The following is a 24,681-nucleotide window of genomic DNA, read 5'->3' on the forward strand; positions in this document are numbered from 1 at the left end:
CTAGACATCTTTACAAAAGGTATTATGGATACTACCCGTACTTATTTCCGTCATCCTTTGTACTGGGAATGGTAGGGTTGGAGTCTCTCGAGCTAAGGCGTTAGCAAACGCTTGCCTTACACTACTGTCTACTTCTAAGAAATCAAATTGACAACCCATCTGTTCTGGAGCGTATGCGTATTTTTACCCCAGACAACTACATAGCTGCAGTAGGGCGTAGCGCACGTAGAGCCAGAAACCTTTTCGCATATCCAAATGTCCGCACCTATCACGGTTCAAACGCACCCACGTACCGAGCAATAGAATTACTAAATAACTTCTTAGCTTCAATCCAAAACGCAGACATATTCGCAGACAAGTGGCCGTCCTTACAAAGTAGTGTCAGGATTTTTTTAAACTCTACCTATGTAACTTTGTAGTATGTATGTTTAATTTAAGTTCCTAGAGATGCTCGTAGATCGAAAAATGTATACATGTTTATGATACTGACTATGTATTAACAGTATAAGTGTCTTGGCGTAGGTCGCTGTAAACTTATACTTGTGTTTGTTTGAATAAAGAATAAAGAATAAAGAATGAGTATATGCCTGAGAACAGCATATTAGAAAATCTCTAGTGTGGGGATTGATGTTTTGGTTTATTTCTCTATTTTAGTAATAATTTGGATTTATAAAAACAAATTGACATATTTTGTGGAGATTTTTTTCAAAATATATTATTTGTAACATAGGTAATCACATCTCAAAAAATCTCTAATGTGAGAATTAATGTAGATTTCTCATACATTTTGAACTGTGCGGACCGGCCTAGGTTAGTTTGTTTCACAGCTCATAAACAATACAAAAGGTAATTACGGTCAATAGAAGTCTAGTGAATACCTCATACTTTTAAACTATTTATATATACTTTTTTTTTAATTTTTTTTATTAGCCTACTTTGGTGTCCCACTGCTGGGCAAAGGCCTCCCCTCGTTTTCTCCACTCGACCCTGTCATCGGCATTTTCCCACCATTTGGGGTAGAATGCGTCCATAATATATATATATATATATATACTTAAGAAATGTTTATGACTTCTGCATTATTTTACATATTTCTTGAGATTATTCCGAATCCAATGAGGTATCACACGCATTTTTAAGAGCAGTATCTCTATTTTTCACCATTTTAACTTGTCGACTAACTAGACTATTTTAGGCTAGTAAAAAAAAACATTAATGGTTAAGGAACAGATATGGGTGAATTGAATCGGAGGGGGAGACCAAGGAGAACATACATAGATCAAGTAAAAGAAAAACTCAACGTCGTGTCGTATCAGGCTGTCAAGGACAAGGCGGAGGACCGACACTTATGGAAACCGCTCCACCGACAAGAGTATATATGATGATGGTGGGTGAATTGCAAAAAAATGCCCATCACACAAATAAATTCGTATGTATATCTACCACTATTACCCTTCGTTTTCAACATGTGCGTAATGTGCGTGAATCTGGCATATGAAGCAATTTCAAAGGAAGCATTTCGTGCCACGTACCTATCGTACCGTTCTTAATCTTGTGAATAAAATAAACACATTTTGTTCTTTCCATCATGTCATCATATGACATGATATGCTTCCACACTATCCCAAAGGACCTAACCTTCGGTATCTAATCACGATTTGTTTTCCGTTTGCCTTAAGTGGATTACTCGGCATTGGGTTGTGCTCTCGCTCTAATCGCGTTAAGGGGCTTCGTAATGCCGTTGGGACAATTGGATTTTTAAACGCGCCATACAGGTAATGTGATAGACGTATGTCGCGTGACAAAGATAAAAGCCCCGTTTTGGCCACACGTGATAGGCAGGATCAGACGCAAAGGAACGTCATAAAAAGGTCACTTAGCTCAGATTTAAAGAAACTGACGAGGACTAGTAAATAGGTTTTTATAATTGTTAATATTTTTGAAGATAGAGGAGAATGGAAGAGAAAAACATGTTGTGCCGAGAAGATAATTAATAAAATAATAAAAAAAGAAGAAGAGAAGATAATTGTTTATATTTTTTATACCTTTTGTCTATGTTTGTCACTGTATTATATTGTTTGTTTTGTCAGTTGTCAATAAAATCTTGTTCATGGAAGTCAGCTTTTCGTTACTGCTCTCCTCAAGCTATAGAATTATATTTAAATGTCCACAATTCCCGGACACAGACAATAGCTATTTATGCAACAAGTGCGGAAAGTGTATGATTCCCGACGAGTGTATAAAGGAATACGAGTCGGAAATCATCTTTACGCACGTGTATCATACAATGTTTTACTATGCATTGTGCGAGTAAATAAAAAAACATATCATGGCAAATAAGTTTAATTATTAAAAAATTGAAAACAAAAAGCACAAAGCACAAAGTGCTCTTTTCCGCACTAGTGCGAGAAAGTAGCACCATATGTACTGTAAAAAAATATAAAAACAAAAAGCAATAGTGCGGAAAAGTAGTACTTTCCGCATGATATGGCTCCGTAGGAAACGCACTTATCGAGCACATGCGTTGTAATGAAAATGCTGTCACGAGACAAAAAGTACGATTTTCAGACCTGGGATTCTAAGGGCATAATTTATTGACAGACTGGGAGTTCCTATATGGATATAAACTCAATTGTCGACGCTTCAATCATATAATAAATTGATAATAGTGATCGCTCCAAGTTGTTTATATATATTTTTAAGTATTAACATGAAACTAAAACCATCATCCCGATTGAAATTGCCATTTTTTTATTTATTTCAATGCCTTCCCGAACTTTTCTCACCTGATTTATTATTGTAATAAGCCACTGGTTTCGCAAGTTTACGAGCGATAGTGCTTTTCTTGGGGCGGGAGGTTATAAAATTTAAAATTCTTTTACAACCACCAATGTTAAAAAGGAAAGCTTTTATTTATAGATTAAACGCCAAATCCCTCATCGCTAACAGCCCAGTAATAAAAATTGATGGACTCAGCGCGAATTAGAATTTATTACTCGGGAGACGCGACGGTAGTGAAAATTAAGCCATTTTACATTTCATCAGTTATTCGATATGGCTTAAAAATGTATTGTTCTTAAAAATAGTCATCAAAATTCGATATTACTGCGAGCGTGAGACAAAATAACTTTAGTTATGTCGATATTTCATTTTTTCAATCTCTTTTTTGCCAGAAAAAGTTCTAGATCTTCTATTTATACATTTGGCTAAAAAATAAGTGCATTCCCGTTGCGAGGGAGGTTTTGGGATTATACTGAGCAACTTTTACTACGGGACCAACCACGAAATCGCGAAAAAAAAATTACCCTCCCATAGAAAATGGGCCAGCCAAAATGAATGAAATAGGCAAATTTTTTTTCGCGATTTCGGGGTTGGTCTCATAGTAAAAGTTGCTCAATATAATTTTTATTTAGCCACCATGTATAGTCAAGCATCCATACCTACAATTAGTGCACTCGCAGAGACACACTTCTGAGACATCTTGTAATAAAGTTTGCACCTAGTTCCTTATCCTATTAAGATCATATCCCACAACTCAAGCGAAACGCAGTATTAGAAGACAGTACAGTACCGCAACCTGAAATATAAAGCGACTTGTGGTTTCCACCAACATGAAGCAAGTATACTTACTATAGACTCTATATTAGACTCTCTCTCTATAGTATAGAGAGATAGCAACGTCGGAACGGGATGGTCTTACAGAAATTCCAATAGGAGTAGCAAAGAAAGCGATATTGTCGTTATGTCGTGTGTCCTTGTCATAGTCCCACTTTTCATTTTGCCTAAAAACTCCCAGGCCAGGCGAGTGTTCTGAAAAAGGATAGGTGCAGACTGCTAAGGAATAGAATGCGCTCCCGCCATCTACATTCCCTGACAAATATGACCATTATCTCTTTAAAGCAAGGGCGCCATTCATTTATTACGTAAGACGATTTTTGCCATTTTTTAACTCCCTCCCGGCCTCTATGTAAGAAAAAATAAGAATAGGCCTCCCCCCTATATTACGTAAGAATCTAAAGGGAAAAATAAATTCACGTTTGGGTTGTTTTAGTGTTCATTTAAAAAAATATTTTTTTTTTGAACGTTTATTACGTTTACCTACAAAGGCACTGGAGTCTGTCTAAGCTAACTTTGCACCGTGTTTGATAGCATAGTGTGGAAGTATTATTTTAAACGGCATAATTTCATAAAAATAAAAATAAAACGCATCTTTGTGATCTTACGTAAGAACTATGAAAAGCCCCTCCCACCCCCTTGTAAGAAAAAATAAGACATGTTTGATCCCCCCTCCCCCCTAAATCGTCTTACGTAATAAATGAATAACGCCAAGAGTAAATAGGTTATTAGTGAGCCGGTGAATTCCATCTTAGGCTCTGATTTCACTTTCCATCGGGTCAATCGACGGTCAGTTAATTATATAAAAAATATAAAATGTAATCCCTTCAGCTGGAAATTTTTCAGACAGCACTTAAATAGTTGCCGCTTATTTCGATCATCGTACTGCATTATATTATTTCACTATGGCTCTCGGTGCAACTTCTCCTAACTCGGCCAACTTATGCATATGCTCTCGGGTGGCGCAGACTAACTACATACTAAATATGTCAACAGGAGCACAGAAGTGTCATTAAATAAATAATAGTTTTTTTTTTTTTAAGAATTTTTGAATTTTTTGAATTGAATATTATAAATATTATAGGACAATCATACACAAATGTGATTAGTCCTACTCCCACAGTAAGCTCTATACGGCTTTTGGTGAATATTTATACATATATATATATATATATATATAATTATATACATTATATATCCAAAATTTCGTTACGATTAGTTAAGTTGACATGTTGGTACACGAACCCCTATTAGTTTTCAGTAACCGTAAACCTTTACGTAAGAGGCACGCGGTCACGCGTCCCGCCACAGTGCCTTTACCCCAATTAATGGTCAATTTACCCTGCGTAACGACTTTGTTGGTAATTTGATACATTTGTGTTCTAGGTAGCAATGTGCCAAAGAGAACAGCAAAGTTTCCATGAAATTTTCTCGGTATTATTATTAGTTCCTTATCCTATTAAGATCATATCCCACAACTCAAGCGAAACGCAGTATTAGAAGACAGTACAGTACCGCAACCTGAAATATAAAGCGACTGAGCGAAAGCAAAGTTTCCATGAAATTTTCTCGGTATTATTATTCTGCGCGTTTGTTCGGTTCTCTCTTAGGCACCTTTTGGACCTTTTGTCGCCATTGTTGTTTCTGTGTGTTAAGAACATTGAGTGACACCTAATCTGAAGGGGAACTTTCTAAGAGGAAACTTGCGTTAGAATGTTCTCATGAAAATTTCCAGAAATTGCGAGTTTTGAGAATGTTCCAACTATCCGGATAACTAATTCCACAAAAGTTATATTTACCCGTATTGAAAGGCCTAATTGACGAGATATTTTACCCTTATTATACTACATAACATATATGAATTATGTTGCAAGTTGTTTGCAGAAATCGCGAAGCGTCTAGTTGACGTAACTGATGACCGAAGAGCTGGCGGCTTCCTCGCACAACGTATCAACATTGCGATACAACGAAGAAATGCCGCCAGCATCCTTGGTACAATACCTCAAGGGCCTATTTTAGATTTAAGCTAGTTAATATTGTCTTCGGTTACCGCGATAGTTACTCATGAAATAAAACTATGAAAACGGATTATATCGCGTATATTGAATTTATAATACATCCCGACGTTTCGAACCCTTTACAGCGTTCGTGGTCACCACTAGCTAGTTATTAATTTCGTTTAGTAGTACCACTGTATATAGGTATATATCTTGTATGTAAATAAATTACTTTTCAAAGTATAAACTATCTGTTCAAAACAATGCCCTTTAAGAATATTCTTTGGTTGTCAGTGTCACCAACACCAAGATAACTTTTCCAAGTAAACTCGTAAGTGTGAATTCCGGAACTGCTGCCGCTGCCAATGCCATTAGTTGCGAACTTACCACTTGCGAAGTTTCCGCAACCGATATTGACCGGTTGTGGGGAGAAAAATAGAACGTTTTAAAAGTTCGCGTGAAATGAAAATAGTTGAAGTGCATTGGGGTGAAGTTGTTGGAAATTTTCGTGATGGGACTCGAAAGTCACAAGTCTGTCTGTTGCCTCTTAAAACGCTGAACCGCTTAAGATGAATTAGTATGGAGATAGTTTAAGGACCGAGGAAGGACGTAGGATAGTTTTTATTACTCATCATTATCATCCCACGCGGACGAAGGAGCTAGTAACTAATAAGTCTGTTATTATGATAAACAGTTTATGTTGTGACCTTTCTTAAGAAAATTGTGTATGCAATCTATTAGACGTTAGGGTTGATTTCCCTGGAGACCTCAGCAGTATTTCTTCTATGTATTCATCCCCTTCTATGAAACAATTCGCTGCTAAGTGGAAGAAAAAGGAGTTAATTCAATAGGGTGTTTGACTGTATTTAAAATAAATTAATTCACACCATGCATGAAATAAAACACCAGTAGGCCGAGCATATGATTGGCGCGACAGTATCTCGCCGCGAGATAAACTACCCGTCTTTTACTAACTGTATGAATTAAAGAGGGACGGGTTCTATGTCGCGGCGAGATACTCTTGCGCCAATCATGTGCTAGCCCGGCTGATAATTATTAGAAAAACATAGATAGCAGTTATTTTTAAGCACAAGTTCTATTCAATAAATCGGATAGAAATATAAAAAGTAGGTGAGTTGACCGTGACGTCATTGTGTAAAATGTTTCATATAAATTCCATATTAGCAAATCTTTTTGACCCTATTACGGCAAAGTTGGATAAAACAGCGCACTTAAAGCCTGAGATTGCTTACCATCAGGCGGTTCGTCTGCTCGTTTGCCTCCTGTATCATAAAAACCGGAAAAGCGCGAGTCGGACTCGCCCACCGAGGGTTCCGTACTTTTTAGTATTGTTGTTATAGCGGCAACAAAAATACATCACCTGTGAAAATTTCAACTGTCTATTATTATCACGGTTCATGAGATACAGACAGACAGACAGTGTTAGTAATAGGGTCCCGTTTTTACCCTTTGTGTACGGAACCCAAAAAAAAAACTTACGTGCACCTCTGTATGTATATCATAGCTAGTTGTGGGGTTGTAGGTAACGACGGGTCGTCTGTCGGGGGTTTTTATTACCTCGTTCAAGGGTCGATGTACCCCTCCAGACATCTTCGGAAGCCTTACCCTGTAAGATAGAATTTTCCGGCGATAAAGTGTTTTTATACAGTAGCGCAGGTACGGTTGAGTTTATAAACCAACGTTCCAAAAATATATTTGGCACTGACGATAAGGTTGTATTAATATATTTTTGGAACGTTGGTTTATATGATGTTTGTGAACTCGAACGTACACTTTTTATCTTGTTACACTATCTAAACCTGTTAGTGGACAATTTTATACGTAGATGTTCTGAATCGCAAATGCCGATCTGTACCAGGCGTGTCTCACTCCGCGATTACGTCGCGTCGCTACAAGTACCTGCGGCCGCCTCAATTTTGAGGTTTTGCCATAGTAATTGCCGCACACCGCTATGGAACGGACGCCTGCACGCGCTTGCGCCGCCTTGCGCGTAGTAGCGTTTTGTTAGACAGTGAATCTTCTGTACCTAGTACCTAGTACTATTATATATTCTATGTCTGTACATTAAAGACCTACAGACGTTGTAACAAATCGCATGCGATTTTTGATACTTTAATAATTTTGATCCATCAATTGATTTCGTTGAACCTATGTACTTAGCCGGATTTTTTTGCCGGAATTTACATAGCTGCAACCTGCGGGCTTAGAACGGTAGCATTTTTATCGCCTGTCACCATGCCTGTCACGTTCTAACAAGTTTGTAAGTGCGAAAGTGACAGGCATAGTGACAGGTGATAAAAATGCTACCGTGCTAAGCCCGCAGGTTGTTACCAGATGAGGCCTTATCTTCTTCCAATTATTTGTGATTTTGCCTTCCGTAGGTATCACATGACTCTGGAGACAATCAGGGCCGTAGCCAGGGTTGAATTTAAGATAGGACAGCCATAATTACAGGGGGCAATACCTATACCAGTAGTTAGTTTGTGCCGGTTCTAGCCCCTCCTCCTCCTCCCGTTCTAGACCAAAACTTTTCCGCTAGGGGGCGCCACTAGTTAGTTTGGCAAAGATCCGTCAGATGGCGCCACTAGTTAGTTTGGCAAAGATCCGCTAGATGGCGCCACTTGCTAGTTCCATAAAACTCCGCCAGAGGCGCCACTAGTTAGTTCTAAAAATATCCGCTATGAAATGTATAGATGGCGCCACTTGTTAGTTCCGCAATGATCCCCGCTAGATGGCGCCACTGTGTATGTGTAAGAGCGCCTGTTGTTATTTTCATAGCAAATCCGTTAGATGGCGCCACTTGTGAGTTCCATAGAAATCCGCCAGAGGCGCCACTAGTTAGTTTGGCAAAGATCCGTGAGATGGCGCCACTTGTTAGTTCCGCAATGATCACCGCTAGATGGCGCCACTTTGTATGCGAGTTATCGATTCGCTTAATGGTTCTCGATGAAATGTATAGATGTCGCTAGAGTCAGTGGACGTGGAAGTTTTAGTTCCAAAAACATCCGCTACAAAAAGGTATAGATGAGCTGCCGTCCGAGTAGTTCTAAAAAAGTCCGCAGCTAGTTAGGCAAAGATCCGTTAGAGGAAGCTACGTTTCAAAAGTGCGCTAAGAAATGTATAGATGTCGCTAGAGTCAATGGACGTGGAAGTTTTAGTTCCAAAAACATTCGCTACAAAAAGGTATAGATGAGCTGCCGTCCGAGTAGTTCTAAAAAAGTCCGCAGCTAGTTAGAGGGGGGTCACGGTAAGTTAGTTATCTATTCGCTTAAAGGTTCTCTATTAAATATATAGATGCCGCCTCGTCAGTGGACGCTGCTAGTTAGTTCCAAAAACATCCGCTATGAAATGTATAGTGTAGTATAGATGCCGCTAATGCCTCGTCAGTGGATACGTACATCTACAGCGTGGGCGCGCAGGTGATCAGGAGTCAAGAAATTCATGGCGCTTGTGTCGTTACGGAAGCGGGGCGCGTGAAACCACGGGGCATAAACGTGTAAGCGTCGTGGAATTCATGAATTTTACGACGTTTTGATCGCGTGGTTCATGCTCCACGTGGGTGATTGGATGCATAATAAAATAATGTATTCACTCACTAAACATTTTTATTTAGTCAATAGACTTAAAACTAAATTTATACCATATATATGTAAAATACAAAAAATATTATTAAATATTAAAATCTAAAACAAACACGTGTAAAATTAGAATATAATATCTAACATAAATCTATAAATAAACTATAATATGCATCTATCTCCTTATGTCCTAATGCCAATGTTTGATGTGGTTTTGATGGGATTGGGAATCGCTTGTCATCATAATTCTTTAGAGCGATTTTGTTGACAGTTTGTGAATATAACTGATGACCTTTACTTCGTATAACATTCATGTTCCTATATTGAGGTGGAGCGTTCATTACACAGTTGTAAAAATCCTCACCTCGTACAGTTTTAGCTATGACATATTTTTTTATGCCCTTGATTTTTTTAATAACATTATCCTCTTCCTCTTCCTTCTCTCTACCCCCTATTTCCCCCATAAAATCATTCTCTGCTTTCTCTATATAATAACATTTGGATCTTATCCCTATAAATTTTGAAATTATTCTCCCACTAACTTCATCCTTCATTTTTCCCAATACATTCTTATTAACTCTAGGTAAAGCGTAAATATTATCAATTTGCAAATCTGATGTATCGAATCTACCTTCTACATCCGGTTTGATATCCTTATAGAAATCATTAGTATTAATGTTATAGATGAATGAGTCTGTATCTGTGTATAATAGCTGTATATTTTCATTATATTTAGGTAGCATGTAATTATAATGGAAATCATACATATGGGTTTTACTTAGTTCTAAGACTGTAAACCCTACATATATAGGCTTATCATACTGTATACTATTTCTAGTCATTTGTATTATCGAGATATCATCACTGATTATGCATGAGCTATGAAAATTAAGACGACCGATTAGAGCGCGCGCACCTAACCGTCTTCCTTGACTCTCCCAAGCACTAACAACTCTAACATCCTGTCGTTTTTCAACGTTTTCCATAGTTTTACCAAAGACTGCATTGTTCATTAATTTATAAAAGTCTTTGTCAAACTTGTTTCTAGACTGTATTCTTTTATCTGTATTGAGATCAATGTACGATTTAAGCCATGGACGTTGAGTAAACTCGAGGATGCGGTGAATTTTTTTTACTTTCAATCCATGTCTTATAGCCTGTAGCAGATTTATATAATGAATTTTATAATTGCTTTTATCTTCTAGTGTAGCTAATAATTTCTTTGTTTTACTCATACCTATCGATGGAACCTTATTTTCAAGACAAAACGGGAGGTCGTTGTGTAAATCATGCAAGCTCGTAGGATACTCTAAATCTACTTCAAAAAAGTAACCCTTATCATTTTCAGGACATAATGTACTCATATCGAAACTGATGATTTCCTCTTGAGACAGCCAGCGAAAACTTCCTGTAGGCAAATACTGGGACATAGCCCATCCATATAAATTATTAGCATCTAAATAAACGATGTAATTGGAAGGTTTATCCGAATCATAATTTTTCATATATTTATTATTTACTACTGCATATTTCCCACAACACTGACTCAGCCCCCCTCGTATTCCAGATGAAATGAATTTTATCATAGATATGTCAGTAAGTAGTTCTAACTCGATTTTAGTATGCTTTAGCATAGAGTCCCAGCTGAGTCCGGGGGCGGTATAATAATGAGCCGGGTCAAGCTTATACGTCTTAAGACAAACATCACGGAAGTTCTCAAAAACTTCTGCCAATAACATGACGTCGGTCTTAAGGTAGTGGTCACTATACTCCCCCAGAGTTCCGATATTGAAGGCATCCCAAACATCTCGGGCATATTGGTAATCCTCATCGGAAATGGGGGAGCTGGCGAGGCTGTTATAGAAGGCAGTCACAGGAGGTAGTGAAGTTTCCTCAAGCTGGGCCCACCCTCGTACATACTCATATGGGAAAACCCCCTTGCGCGTTAGTAAATCTATTTTATCATGAGGGAAATGCGAGGTGATAATGCTAAATTGATTTTTTGGAAGGTTTTGCACTGATGTATCCAATGAGGATGCCATGAATCTAAAAGAGTCTATAAACCTAAGATCTAACTTTAGAACCTCACTCTTTAAACTAAGTGATATAAATTTCTCTTTATTCTGAGGTATAACATTAACATTATCATACTTTTTCAATGATTTAATTATAAAGTGTGAGTCATACCCACTGAAATTATGCATCACTATGGGGATTGCGTTAATAATCTTATAATTTAAGTTGCAGTTAGAATGTGCAGCGCCCCTAAACTCACCTGTGAGGTGACAATGATCACGTACCCTATCATCTCCTAACACACCCCCACAAATATGACAGTTTATAACAGATTGGAATTCTACCTGCTGCTCTCGTGTAAGAGAACGCATAGGTTCTATAGTATTAATCTTGTTTACAAATGGCACTAACTCTGTCTCTAATGATTTAATAAACTCTTTCGCACAGTCCTCACCGCGAAATGTAACATATTTCGATTTTGATTCATCATATGAGCATTTAATAAAATAACCAAAGCTATACGGTTCATGTGACAGATAGTCTAGAGTATATGAGGAAGATTGAGACGGCGAGCATGTAGGTATTATAGGCTTTAGTAAAGCCTCGAAATCAGCATACACGACAACTGGTGCTCGTAATTGATTTCGAAAGTTTTTAAACTTTAATATATTATCCCCATCATTTGGTATAATTGTTTTAACATGGGAACAGTCATGTTTTATATGCTGCTTGAATTTAATTTCATTAGAAAAAGGTAAGAGACATCCATCACAAAACCACATCTTATGATGATGTCTTGAAAGCTGCGCGCTTATCAATCTACTTAAATTTTTTATCCAACAGAAGTGTTTCTTCTCACCATCTTCGATTATAAGCATATTTATATGACGGTCGCGTCGTTTTTTCGAATGATACACAGGTCCCGCTATTGACTCCTCAATGATTTCAAATACGTTTACACTTATATTATTCAATACTTCAAAACGTTTAATCCCACTCAATGACATGGGAAAAGACACTCCTTCAAGGTTTAGTATCTCCTTATAGTGGGGATATGATGTGGGGCGATCCACATGTTTATCACCAGGGTAGAGAGCACTAACAACGGCCCACGCAAAGCATGCGTTATCATCATTTTTAACATTAATACAGGCCTTCCTCGCTTGCACCCACTTTGGAAGGGGGATGTACGATGATCCTTGCAAGGGTTGATACTTATTAATATTCACTTCTAGATGCAGCACTTTACTTATAGCCCACCCACTGTCACGTTCTTAATAGTCTTCAGCCTTGACTCGGATCTCCTCCATAAACGATTGATATATTTTATTTATTTTGCTAGCATCTAATGAAATCACTTTATTCTTAGTATTGAAAGATTTCACCTCCTCCACCTCCTGATCATTATCATTAACCTTTATCCATTTACTGTATCGTCCGAAGAGTTCTAAATTCACCTTAACAGCGCTCTTAACCCTAGAAATGTTCTCCTCTATAAGGTTAATAACTCGCAGGCGTACACTCTCCATGAAATCTTCAGGAGTGAGATATTCATCCTTCGAAAACAGTCTATATGAGATTATCCGGCTCTTGAAAGCGGATGTTACTATTTCCGTATCTCCATCATACATCTCACATTTTAGACTCTGTTTATGCATTGCACTCTTCAGGTGATTATGTAATGACGTGACATCTGTTTCACATATATCACATTTTCGCTTTTTGGAGGTTGATGCGTCATCTTTAGCTCGTAGTGGTAGCTCTTCATCGCTAACTCGACTGCGTTTCTCCCCCAACCGCTGATATGAATTTTCACATTTGGCAGGTATATCTTGCTTTGGAAAGGTCTTATCACGTTTAGAACACGCTGACTTATCCGACTTTAAATGTTTCTTACAGTAAACCACATGTCGAAGCATGTTATCTTTCCGAGTAAAGTTTTGGTTACAATATTCACAAACAATGACCATGTTTACTTTTTACACATCTACATACACTCAGACTGACGAAATTATTATTAGCTGGAAATTATTTACGAGGTACGGGGCGTGCCACGTGACGGCTGACTCGCAGGCAACTGGGCGTGCGTCTGCGGGGCGCGGGGAGCGGGGGACGTGGAAGTGTCTAGAAAGATGACGTAACTCAGGAATGCGGCGGTGAGGTGCGCTGGCACTGCCTGGTACACTCACATACACACACACACACACACACACACACACACACAAATGTCGCGACGGCAGGTGCAGGACGGCGGGTGCCGCCCACGCACATATTATTATTATTGTGATTATTGCATCATCAATCAAAGACAAGTCAAAGAAGAGACTGCATTTTTTTTTTGCTTAAAGAATAATAAGGGTTTATGTTAAAATAAAAAAATTGGTTAGTTATTGATACTTTTTATTTTCATCAATCTTTAATCTATTCAATGAAAATATAGGTATTACACAAAATATCGGCTGCATAACACTTTATTTCAGAGTCGACAATATCGTTTACGTTGCACAAACTACTTATAATATTGCGTGCCTGCTGAATATTGGTGGGGTAATATATCTTGAAATGCTTTTTGAAAAAGTTGAGACGGTTCTCATATGTAGACTTTATCTTGTTCAAGTATCCGATACGTGCGTTAATACACTCCATAACACATTCGATAAGACTCCATTCCATGTGGTTAATCACCAAGGGGTGTGAGTTTGTCATAGATTCATCATCATCGTCACCGTCACATGTGAGTAAAAGCAACGGTACTGGAGAGATACACATCCGAAGACGATCGCACTGAAGCAGCTCTGGTGAAACACTCATTGGGTTATGAAAGTAGTTTCCAATTACATCAACTTTTTCCGCAAACATTGCATTCCATTCTTCACAGGTGAGTTCATATTGTCCATTAAAACTGACACAGGTATCTAATCTGATTTTAGCTTCAATAAACTGCAACTTTAAGTATACATGGATATTTTCAATCAGAGCACTTGCATCAGCAGGACAGCGTTTAAGATTGTAGACACTCTTGCTCAGCTCACAGCAACCGAAACCAACAACATTAGCAGCAGCAGCAGCAGCACCGGAACAATCAATTGACGGTGTGTAAGAAGGTGAAAAAATGTTTGAATAATTCATTTTTTTAATTATTATTTTTTTAAAGCTCCAAGACACGTTTACAAGTGAAGACGGTCAATGGTCTACTGAATGATTTTACGCGTGGTACTGGTGAGTGCGTTGTACTCAAACAGTGAATCACTGATAATGAGACAGTATGCCGTGGTGTTAGCCGGCACGTTCCCTTTAAACTCCATTTCCAATTTAATATCAATAGCCCCAGCTCCCGAGTTGAAGCTGTCACACTGTCTTGACGTGTCGATGACTACCAATGGAGATTGTGTCTTGTAATGAGCATAATTTACTTGGGGGCTGGTATGATCACGGTTGTAGTAGGATAGTTGGAAATTGGTAAATGCGTCATATAAAAGCACATAGTTGTTTGTTTTAAATTCAGCCGAAAAGGAATCGTATGGATAATACTGTGCGTTCAAATACGCCCTGCAATTGGTGAGATTACAATGGTCGAATATACTCATATCTTTGCTCTTGTCGTTCCTACGAGCCGTTTGGAAACCAACAATGAGATAGCGAGGTTTCTCCAGCTGAGTACTCGTCTTGATGCACCAAATATGACGTTCTGAGGCAGGTAGTATGGGGTATTCATACAGCTCCCACGTGCGGAACGCTATCTGAACCGGTATGCTTCTCTCAACATACGACATTAAGCGCAGTTTCTCCTTGTCTGATACTTTTATGACAGGCATCCTCCATGTGACACGGGTGATTTCAATCTCACCATTTGGAACCGGCGGTTGCGGTACCGTGTTGGCATCAACGGCTGCTAAATCTAAACAGTTTACATCTGTACTGGCGCGATTCAATATCAACTCGTGTTTCCCATTCATTATAACCTTCTTATAGTCCTCGGCGAAACCCAAGATATGAGATAGTGGTATAGTTACAGTAAACTTGTCATGTATCTTTTTGGCGCCAACTTCCCACCCCGCCCTCTGAAGACTATGATCCATTTCCTTGGTGTAGGAGACTAGTCCCTTCATGGTGGACGTGATACCGCAGTTTCTCGCTTGATCAATCTCCACACCGTTCAATTCATAACGAATGTCTTGAAATAAAAATGCAGCACCATTGTTCACCAGTAGACATCCTTTCTCCACTGTGCCCTCCACTAATATTTGACTCTGACTCGGCAGTAGAATTAGATCTTGACGGTTGATACAAATGTGGATGTTGTCGTTATTTTTGAAAGAGTCATTATACGGAGTGTATGGGTGAAATTCTATACTTTCTATACTATCGTCGAATAACACCTTCTCACCAATGTCTAATATAGATGACGAGGACATACTTTGAAACCGATACTCTGTAAAAATGCACTGTTTTCTCTAGTCAATTTCTTTGGCTGTTGTTGTTGTTTCTGTAGTGACTGGTGCAGCTGTCTCTTGTTAATACGACGATGACGATGAGGACGAAGAGTAGTAGTTCTCTCAACGAGAGCAAGATCTCGACTAATTGTAGAGGTGTTGTTACCAGGGCTTTTATTGTTATGAATAATCATTTTACTTTTTACGAATATGCAAACGAAGTGCAATGCTTTCACCTCGAAAATTCACCGTATCACCGTGCTCGTTTACAATGCGCAAACCAATGTTTTGTATGCGAATGTTACTCTTCTTGACAGGCAGATATATAATGTTGGTGGGTTGTTCAATAATTTGATAGCCGGGCGGGACGTCAGGTGAAAACTCGTGTAAAACATGTGACGGCTTGTTGTTTACGAATGAGCCCTCCACAATGTTGCACTCTATTCTTATAGTGTTTGTTATGATTATGTTAATTGTTTTATCCGACCAATGTGCAGTTTTTGCTTTGAGCTTTTTCGGTGAATAACCAAACAGTGACCCTATGCTGTTTGGTTTGTCAAAGTGAATATCATACTTTGGCGAGAAAATCATACATTTGGAGGTATTGTTATTTACCAAGATGTCTGCCACTGCCACCATTCCTTCACCCTCTGACCCTTTAGTCCTCTTTGACATTTCCTCCTTCAACAAGTGTATTATGCTGGAGAGCTCGTATGAACCTTCAGGAATTGCGATTATATCATCCCCATAGTGAAACAGATTATTGCTCTTATCAACATTGGGAATAGTGTTGAAAGTCTTAAAGTACACGAGAGCACACTCGTAAAAACCATCAATGTCCAATTCTAGAGCCGGTTGAAAGTCTACATTCAACACAGGCTCGTTACCGCTCACACTAATTGTGAATGATGTCATAGACATGATGATGATGATACCTGCTGACGTCTACCACGTTTAATGTAAGAATGAAACTACACATGTAATGCTCATGATATTTATTTAAAACAAACGCTTAGCATTGGTATATAGGAAATCCAAACACAAGTGTCCACAATTTACAGTATTAAATTTCTGCAATCGATTGTAATTATACTCTATTCGCACGTTGCGTTGTTGTTGTTGTTTGACATCATTTATATAATCAATAAACTCTCGAGGTGGCCTCAAATCACCAAAGCTATCAAAATATAGACAATAATCACCCTTTTTCGCATAGGCACACCAATGCGTACCTTCACCCCGCTGAGAGTCCAAATTGATAATACCAGTTTCATAATAGTGAGGTTTCTTTGGGAGATTATCTCGCATGAAAACACCTCTAAAGTAGGGGATTTTCACTCTACGTTCAAATCTCACAATGTCCACATCGGTGAGAGCTTTACCCATTGGGGGTAAATTTAATTTCTTGTTTTTTTTTTTTCATCGCCTCCATTAGCCGGTGTAATGTAGAGTCCCATTCCACGTTTATAAGGTGCTAAATATAAACCTCTACCGACAATCTTGCTTTCGGTATTATTATTATTATTATTTCTGCTCTTTACCATTTCATAAATATTTTTAGCAACAGTGGTAACACCACCGGCCAAAGTTCCCGTGGCGGCTAAAGCACCCAGTAGCGGTATCAAAGCTGGCAGGAAACCGCCTCTCTTGGGTATCGGGATGACTCGCTGTTTGTGTTGTCCCTTGACAATCTTTCCTTTAACAAAATGTTTTGCCGCTTTTACACCCACTTTGAGTAGTGTATTAGTAGTTGTATCCTTCTTTTTCGCAATGTGTTTCTTTACAGCATCACGACTTGCTTTTATGACTTTTGATATGGGAATCATGCCCATACCGTGTTTAACTTTATACTTCATAATCTTATCTACCGCCAACGCGGCAATACGTTCACCAATTGGACGATTGTGGCCACCAAGCCAACGATTTTTAGCAGCTTTGGCCAATAGTAAATCTGCTTGATGTCGTCCCTCCAATGTCTTGTCACGCGAGTAGGCTATATCGCGTAATTTACAAGCTTCGTCAAGCGGATTCACACCAGGATCGTTGCGAGCCAATCTCTCCTTCAATCTAGTACCGGGACCGCAATAATTGTAACCGGGTATGTGCACTTCAAATGGTAGATTATTAATTAAACTATTTATTATACCACCACCGCTACAGCTATTATGAGGTTGCTGTCGTCTACGTCGTTTGGGATTATGTTTAACACTAACCCCACCAATGTGTGTTATCATCTCAAGTATCACTACTTGACTGTGCCGGTGATTATAAAGTATGCCTATATATATCTATATAATTTTTATACTTTTGGACATGTGAATGTGTATAAAATACACGTCCTTACGATTTGGTACATCACACTGAAATGAAGCTTAAAAAACAAAACACGTCACTCGCTATTAAAGATTGGAGTGTTGTGCTGGATGACAATGTAAAAGCACATGATCAAAACTCTTTTAAACATGGCTCGTTGCTGGCGAATAACATTAGATGTCTCATCTGTGGACCTTCCAATTGTGGCAAGACAAATGTTTTGTTGTCTCTACTCTTACATCCGAACGGTGTAAAGTTTCATAATGTGTATCTGTATTCGAAATCATTGAATCAACCTAAATACAAGTTTCTGGGTAAAGTTTTAGAGCAGGCGGGTGACATGCCGTTTCACACGTACAATGATAAGAGTCAAGTCGTCCCACCGGAAGAAGCCGCCGAGGACAGCGTCATTGTATTTGATGATGTGGCTTTGGAAGATCAAGATGCCATTCGTCAGTACTTTGCAATGGGACGTCATCGTTGGTTGGATTGTTTCTACTTGTGCCAGACATATAGTAGGATACCTAAACAGTTGGTACGTGACAATGCCAATCTTATATTGCTATTCAAGCAGGACGAGTTGAATTTAAAACATGCCTATGACGATCACGTAAACACCGATATGAGTTGGGAAAAGTTTAAGGAAATTTGTCGCGAGTGTTGGCAGAAAAAGTACACTTTTTTAACAATCGACAAGGAGAGAGACATTAACAAGGGTCGATATCGTAAAGGATTTGACGTTTTCATTATTGTATAAAATTTAGTGTCATCTCCGGTTTATTATCAGTTTTATGCGGTCAGCTACTGAGGACGAACCTCTATTAATTTACATTAGCAACGGTGCACTTGTACTAAAAAAGAAGAAGAAGAAGAAGAAGACATGTTTGGTAACAAAAAGTTTAAACGGAAACTCGTAGACTCCATTGAGAGTGTAAAGAGAAAAGTAAAAGCGTTGCGAGCAGATAAGACGTCGCTCGACACTTCGCTAGCGCAAACCTTTGAACCAATTACAAAACCGCTCAATGTTTTGATGAATAAAGCTTTAGAGTCAAAGGGTAATAATAAGAATGATAATGGTGACAATGCCAAACCCACAGTAATGAATTACCCTCATCATCCTCATCCTCCCTTGATAAATACCTCCACACCATTACCACAAGGATCACGTAAAAGGAAATATCTAATCAAAACCGTTTGACGTTGACATGTGTAACATATTTTCATCTCTGCTCAAAATTTTTCAATAGATAAATAATACTAAATTATTACGTATTTCATCAAAAATTAACAGAAAAGTATGCCGCTGCTTACAAGTACTAAACCGCAATGCGCGGGTTGCCGGGAGGACCTTCCGGATGACCAATTAAATTCCATTAAGTGCAAAACGGCAAGGTGCCACAAAATGTACCACATTACGTGTATTAGCGCAGTTAATTTAACTCACGTGCAAATAAGTTCCTGGGTATGCCCAGTCTGCAAAGCCTCAGCCAAAAAAGGGGGAGATAATTCCCAAACACCAGTACGTGGAAACATACCACCAGACGTGAGTCGGTCTCAGCTGCCCTCTGACAACGTTACGGTACGTAATAAAAAAACTCAATCTGCCTCCGTATCACACATTATGAACTCCAAACCTACAGATTCGGAGAGGCTACAGGCACAGCTGGATTATACATCTACGCCTCCAGATAAAAACACGGAAATCTCAGAGTTAACTGCGGAAATCAGAGGCCTACGTAGTGAGGTGTCCACGATTCAATCCCAGATTAAAGAGGTGCTGGACAGGCTTACACTTCATACCGAACGCCTGGAAACTATTTCCAACAGAATATCAGACAACGAGTCAAAAATCAAGTCTCTTGAAGCCAAACAATCGCAGACTGCTGAACTCCAAGAGACAGTGTCCAGGCTTCAAGACCAGCTGAACAAACAGGAACAAGTTGCTTTGAGAAATGAAGTCGAGATAGTTGGTTGCCCTGAAAGCTCTAATGAAAATCCCATCCATATTGTACTAACTACAGCAGCGAAAATTGGTGTGACTCTTACTCATTGTGACGTGGATGCTACCTGGAGGGCTGGTCCTCGCCTACGCTCGGCGTCGGGCATGGAAGGAGTTAATCACCGCATCCACCCTCGGCCAATAGCCGTCCGCTTTATCCGTCGTGCGACGCGTGACGAGTTCCTTAAAGCTGCGAAGACTAGGCGCAATGTAACAACGGAAGATCTCGTCTTTAATGATAAAAACCCCCAAAGGATTTTTGTCAACGAGCGGTTGACTAGAGAAAATCGGCAGCTTTTTCGTGCCGCTAGACAACGGGCCACGATCGCTAAATTTAAACACTGCTGGACATCTTCAGGTTCGGTGTTTGTCAGGAAGCACGATAGTTCGGCTGTTATTCACATCCGCAATCCTCTGGACTTGGATCGTATTACCGGGGATCCTAGCAAAGAATCCGAAAATCCCTATGCAAATCCTGGTATCGGAAATGCCGTGGACTCTTTTGCAGAAGAGAAGCATGTGTGATTGCCTCAAATTCTCAAACTTTAGCCATTTTTATTTAGAAACAAGTAGCCCAATATGTTTGCAAATTCTACCATATTCACTTATTCTACATTTAATATGCATTTTAGTTATACTAAAAAAATATACACTATTATATTCACACCCACTCACCTACACTCACACACTAATTAACATATACACACTCAATATCTCAGGCTACAATTATAATTATCAAGTGGATGCGCCGCTACACTATACTAGTCTCGCACTTAACCGCCGCTTTATTAAGCCATGGCCGGACTAGACTTATTAGGAAATGAACTTGATAACTCATTCCCTGTAAACTGTCATGTTGCTGAATCTCCGGAGCACTGCTTGAATATTATAAAGCCTAATTTTTCTTTTAAAGTCCTTACATTTAATATCAGAAGCCTTCAACACAATTTTGATCAGTTCCTTGTAACATTCAACCGAATAAAGATAGTTTTTGACGTTGTAGTCTTGACAGAATGCTGGCTGAAGGAGGGCTCGGTTATAGGTCAGCTCGAGGGTTACTCCTCTTACCGCACTGAAAGATCTCACAATCAAGCTAGCGGAGTAGTCGCTTATGTTAGAAAAACCTTAAATGCCACAGTCACCGAACCAGTTATACAGGATACAGATAGTCTTTTTATATATGTACCGGAACGTTTTTCTTTGCTGGGCTTATACCGTTCCCCCTCTTTTGTAAATCCTATCCCATTCATACACTCATTAGATTCTTTCGTTAATAATAACTCACTAAATCCTAACTGCTTTATCGTTACGGGTGATATTAACATTAACATTAACTCTCCCTGTTCTGACACTCATGCATCCGAGTACTTATGTATGCTGGCTAGTCTGGGGTTTATGCCTGCAATTGATAAACCTACGAGGAACAATACCTGCCTGGATCACTTCTTTGTAAGGTCAGTGACGAATTTTGCGTCGGTGGTCTGTGTCTCTGATATTACAGACCATGACCTAATTATGATTGGTGTTACAGCCCCCAATAAGGTTAATCGCGCCAAGCCATCCAGAACCGTGATCAGCCATGATTTTGAAGCCATCGGAGCGGAGCTTAAAGAAGAAAACTGGCAGCCGGTCACTAGTAAAACATCAGCTACTGAAGCCGCAGAAGTTTTTTACTCCATATTAACTAACCTAATTTCAAAACATTCTTCATGTAGATCTGTAAGTAATTCAAAATTAATTTTGAAACCATGGATGACTCCAGGCTTGATTAAATGCTCTAGAGTCAAGGACAAACTACATGTCAATCACAGAAAAAACCCCTATAATGAAATAGCCAAAATTACTTATACTAGATACAGAAATTTTTATATAAGCATTTTACGAAAAACCAAGGATGATCATGACCGAAAACAACTTTTGGATAACAAAAAAAACCCGAGGAAACTTTGGAAAACTATTAGAGACATAGCTCACCTCAATCAGGAGAGGCATACTCCCCATGAACTAGCCACCATCAAGCCTAACTTTTCTGACTCCCTTAATCACACCAATGAATTTTTCTCATCAGTGGGCAAAAACCTAGCAAATGTTATACTCTCTGATAAAAACACGAGTGAGATGACACTTGCGACTAAAGTAGCTTTAACCAAATCCCCTCTTAGATCTATTTTTTTAAATCCTACCGACGATACTGAAGTAGAGAAATTAATCATGTCCTTAAACCCAGATTGCGCGTCTGGCATTGATAAAATAAACACTCGTATTTTAAAAAATCTAAAAAACTATATCGTCAAACCACTCGTTCATATTTTTAACCTCAGCATTTCATCGGGTTCTTTTCCGGAGTGTTGGAAAGTAGCTGCAGTGGTTCCCGTTCATAAAGGAGGTGACAAGAGCTGCCCCGGGAATTATCGCCCTATTTCTCTTCTCAGCAGTCTATCTAAAATGCTGGAAAAGATTATTAATAATCAACTAATCAATTTCCTTGAATCAGAACACCTGCTCTCCCAAAGACAATATGGTTTTCGAAAAAACAGATCTTCTGAACAAGCCGCCACCTTACTAGTTAACCTTGTTTCTTCCTATCTTGACAGAGGAGAAACCTGCGTGGGAATTTTCCTAGATCTGGCTAAGGCATTTGATACTGTCTCAATACCGATATTGCTAAGGAAGCTTGAACTGTTAGGCATTCGCGGTATCGCATGGAACTGGTTCAAAAGCTACCTTACAAACCGGCAGCAGTGTGTAAGACTTGGCACTTTAGTCAGTGACTCAGCTCCGATAACCTTCGGTGTCCCGCAGGGAAGCATCCTCGGTCCCACTCTTTTTCTGATCTACCTCAATGACTTAATTTCTCTGCCCGTCAGTCAGGCAGAAATTATCTGCTACGCAGACGATACTGCTCTGCTGTTTCACGATGTGTCCTGGGAACGATGTTTTGCGGTAGCTGAGACAGGTTTGTCTGTGATTACCAAATGGCTCGCTAACAACCTGCTCTCACTTAATATTTCAAAAACAAAATACTTATGCTTTCATAAAACGGCTTCTTCTGCCCCCAGCTCCCGGCCAGATCTCAAGTTTTCTCGTGCCAATGCAGACGTCGATTCAGCCAGTCACTCGAGTAGAGTTTTCGGTGTTGTTAGTAATTGTACCACCATAAAGTATCTGGGCGTTACGCTTGATGAAAATCTTAATTTCAAAAAACACATCGAAATAATGTCTACTAGAGTCAGAAAGGTGATATTTATTATGAAGCTGCTACGAAATTCTGCTACGAGGGAATTGCTTAAGATTGTATACACTTCGATATGCGAATCCATCCTGTCTTACTGCATTGGCGTGTGGGGTGGCTCCACTAGCTCTGCACTACTGCCTCTCGAAAGGGCCCAAAGGTTTGTGCTCAAGGTCATGCTTGGGAAGCCTCGGTGGTTTTCAACGGTCACCCTTTATAAAGACGCGGATGTTCTTAGTGTGAGACAATTATTGATCCTACGAGTTGCAACTCACGTGCATCGAAAAACTATAAATTCCGAAGAATATCTTACCCTAATCCGTAATCGAATCTTCAAAGTTCCTACTCCCATCACAAAATCCGCATTCGCGAGGCGTTTGCCTAACTCCCTGCATCCTTATATTTACAATACAGTAGTAAAGGCCTGCAACATATCTAAAAAGTCTCCTCTTGAAGCAAAATTCGTAATTAAGAACTGGTTGAAAGGTCTTAACTATAGTCAAACTGAAATGCTGCTGAAGGTCGTCACCTAATCACTTACGTATGCTAACAATCTCTGTAGCCTTAATACATGCGCAACCCAACACACACTCACACACATACACACACACACACACACACACACACACACACACACACACACACACACACTTACACACACACACAGAGAGAGACAAAGTTTTTCTTTAATTTTCTTTCTTTAAATTACTTAATTTCTTTAATTATTACTTCTATTAATGTCACCTAGTTTTTTACTTAACCTTTGGTTGTTTAATGCGAACCCGGCTTCCACGTGACAGGCATTGCCTAGTGTGGGGCCACTGGATATTATCGAATATTATTAAGGTTTTTTCTTTTAAATAAATATATTCTTATTCTTATTCTTATTCTAAACCGAAGAGCCCAATAGTAAACTACTCAAGTACAGTAATAATCTTTTAAAAAAAACACAACAGTTTGCTGATGATGATGATTATGATTCGAATGATTTTAATGATGATGATGATGATGAAGAAAAAGATGATGGAACAAAAACAGAGGGAGATGAAGAGCTTACGAGTAGCGATAATGATGATGATGATATGAAGTCGGCTCTTGACATTGACGCTGATGAAGGTGGTGGTGGTAATAATAGTAGTATTGATGATCTACAAAACAAATATATTAAACATCTTATTAAAACGCCAAAAATACCATTTGGTGTTTATCTCGAGGATGATAAAATGCATATTGGTAATAGTCGAGTTAAAATCATTGATGACGTGTTACATGTTAAACATGCACGATTCAACATGACTCCTGGACTGTTGGAACTCATCTTTAAAAGACTACCAAACAAGCATATTGTTTCGAGAAAAGATGTAGAGGATTACAATAAGATTTTAGACATGACAAACGCTCATCGTAGAGGATTCTCACCAAACGGTCAATTGAGTGGAGATAGAAGTTTAAAGTATCAACGCTACATTAAACAACT

General features: G+C 38.9%; 2 protein-coding genes across 3 annotated transcripts in view; one reads left to right on the forward strand and one right to left on the reverse strand.

Moving 5' to 3' along the window:
* The window catches only part of LOC134747627 (1-phosphatidylinositol 4,5-bisphosphate phosphodiesterase), a 130,730-nt gene that overhangs the window by 40,169 nt on the left and 65,880 nt on the right, over nucleotides 1-24,681 (forward strand). The gene's annotated exons all lie outside the window — the stretch shown is intronic.
* On the reverse strand, nucleotides 14,419-15,642 carry LOC134747949 (uncharacterized). The gene has a single exon (XM_063682626.1). It carries the CDS (start codon nucleotides 15,640-15,642, stop codon nucleotides 14,419-14,421), a length of 1,224 nt encoding a protein of 407 aa, XP_063538696.1.

Source organism: Cydia strobilella, chromosome 15, assembly GCF_947568885.1.
Source record: "Cydia strobilella chromosome 15, ilCydStro3.1, whole genome shotgun sequence".
In the NCBI taxonomy this organism is placed as follows: Eukaryota; Metazoa; Arthropoda; class Insecta; order Lepidoptera; family Tortricidae; genus Cydia; species Cydia strobilella.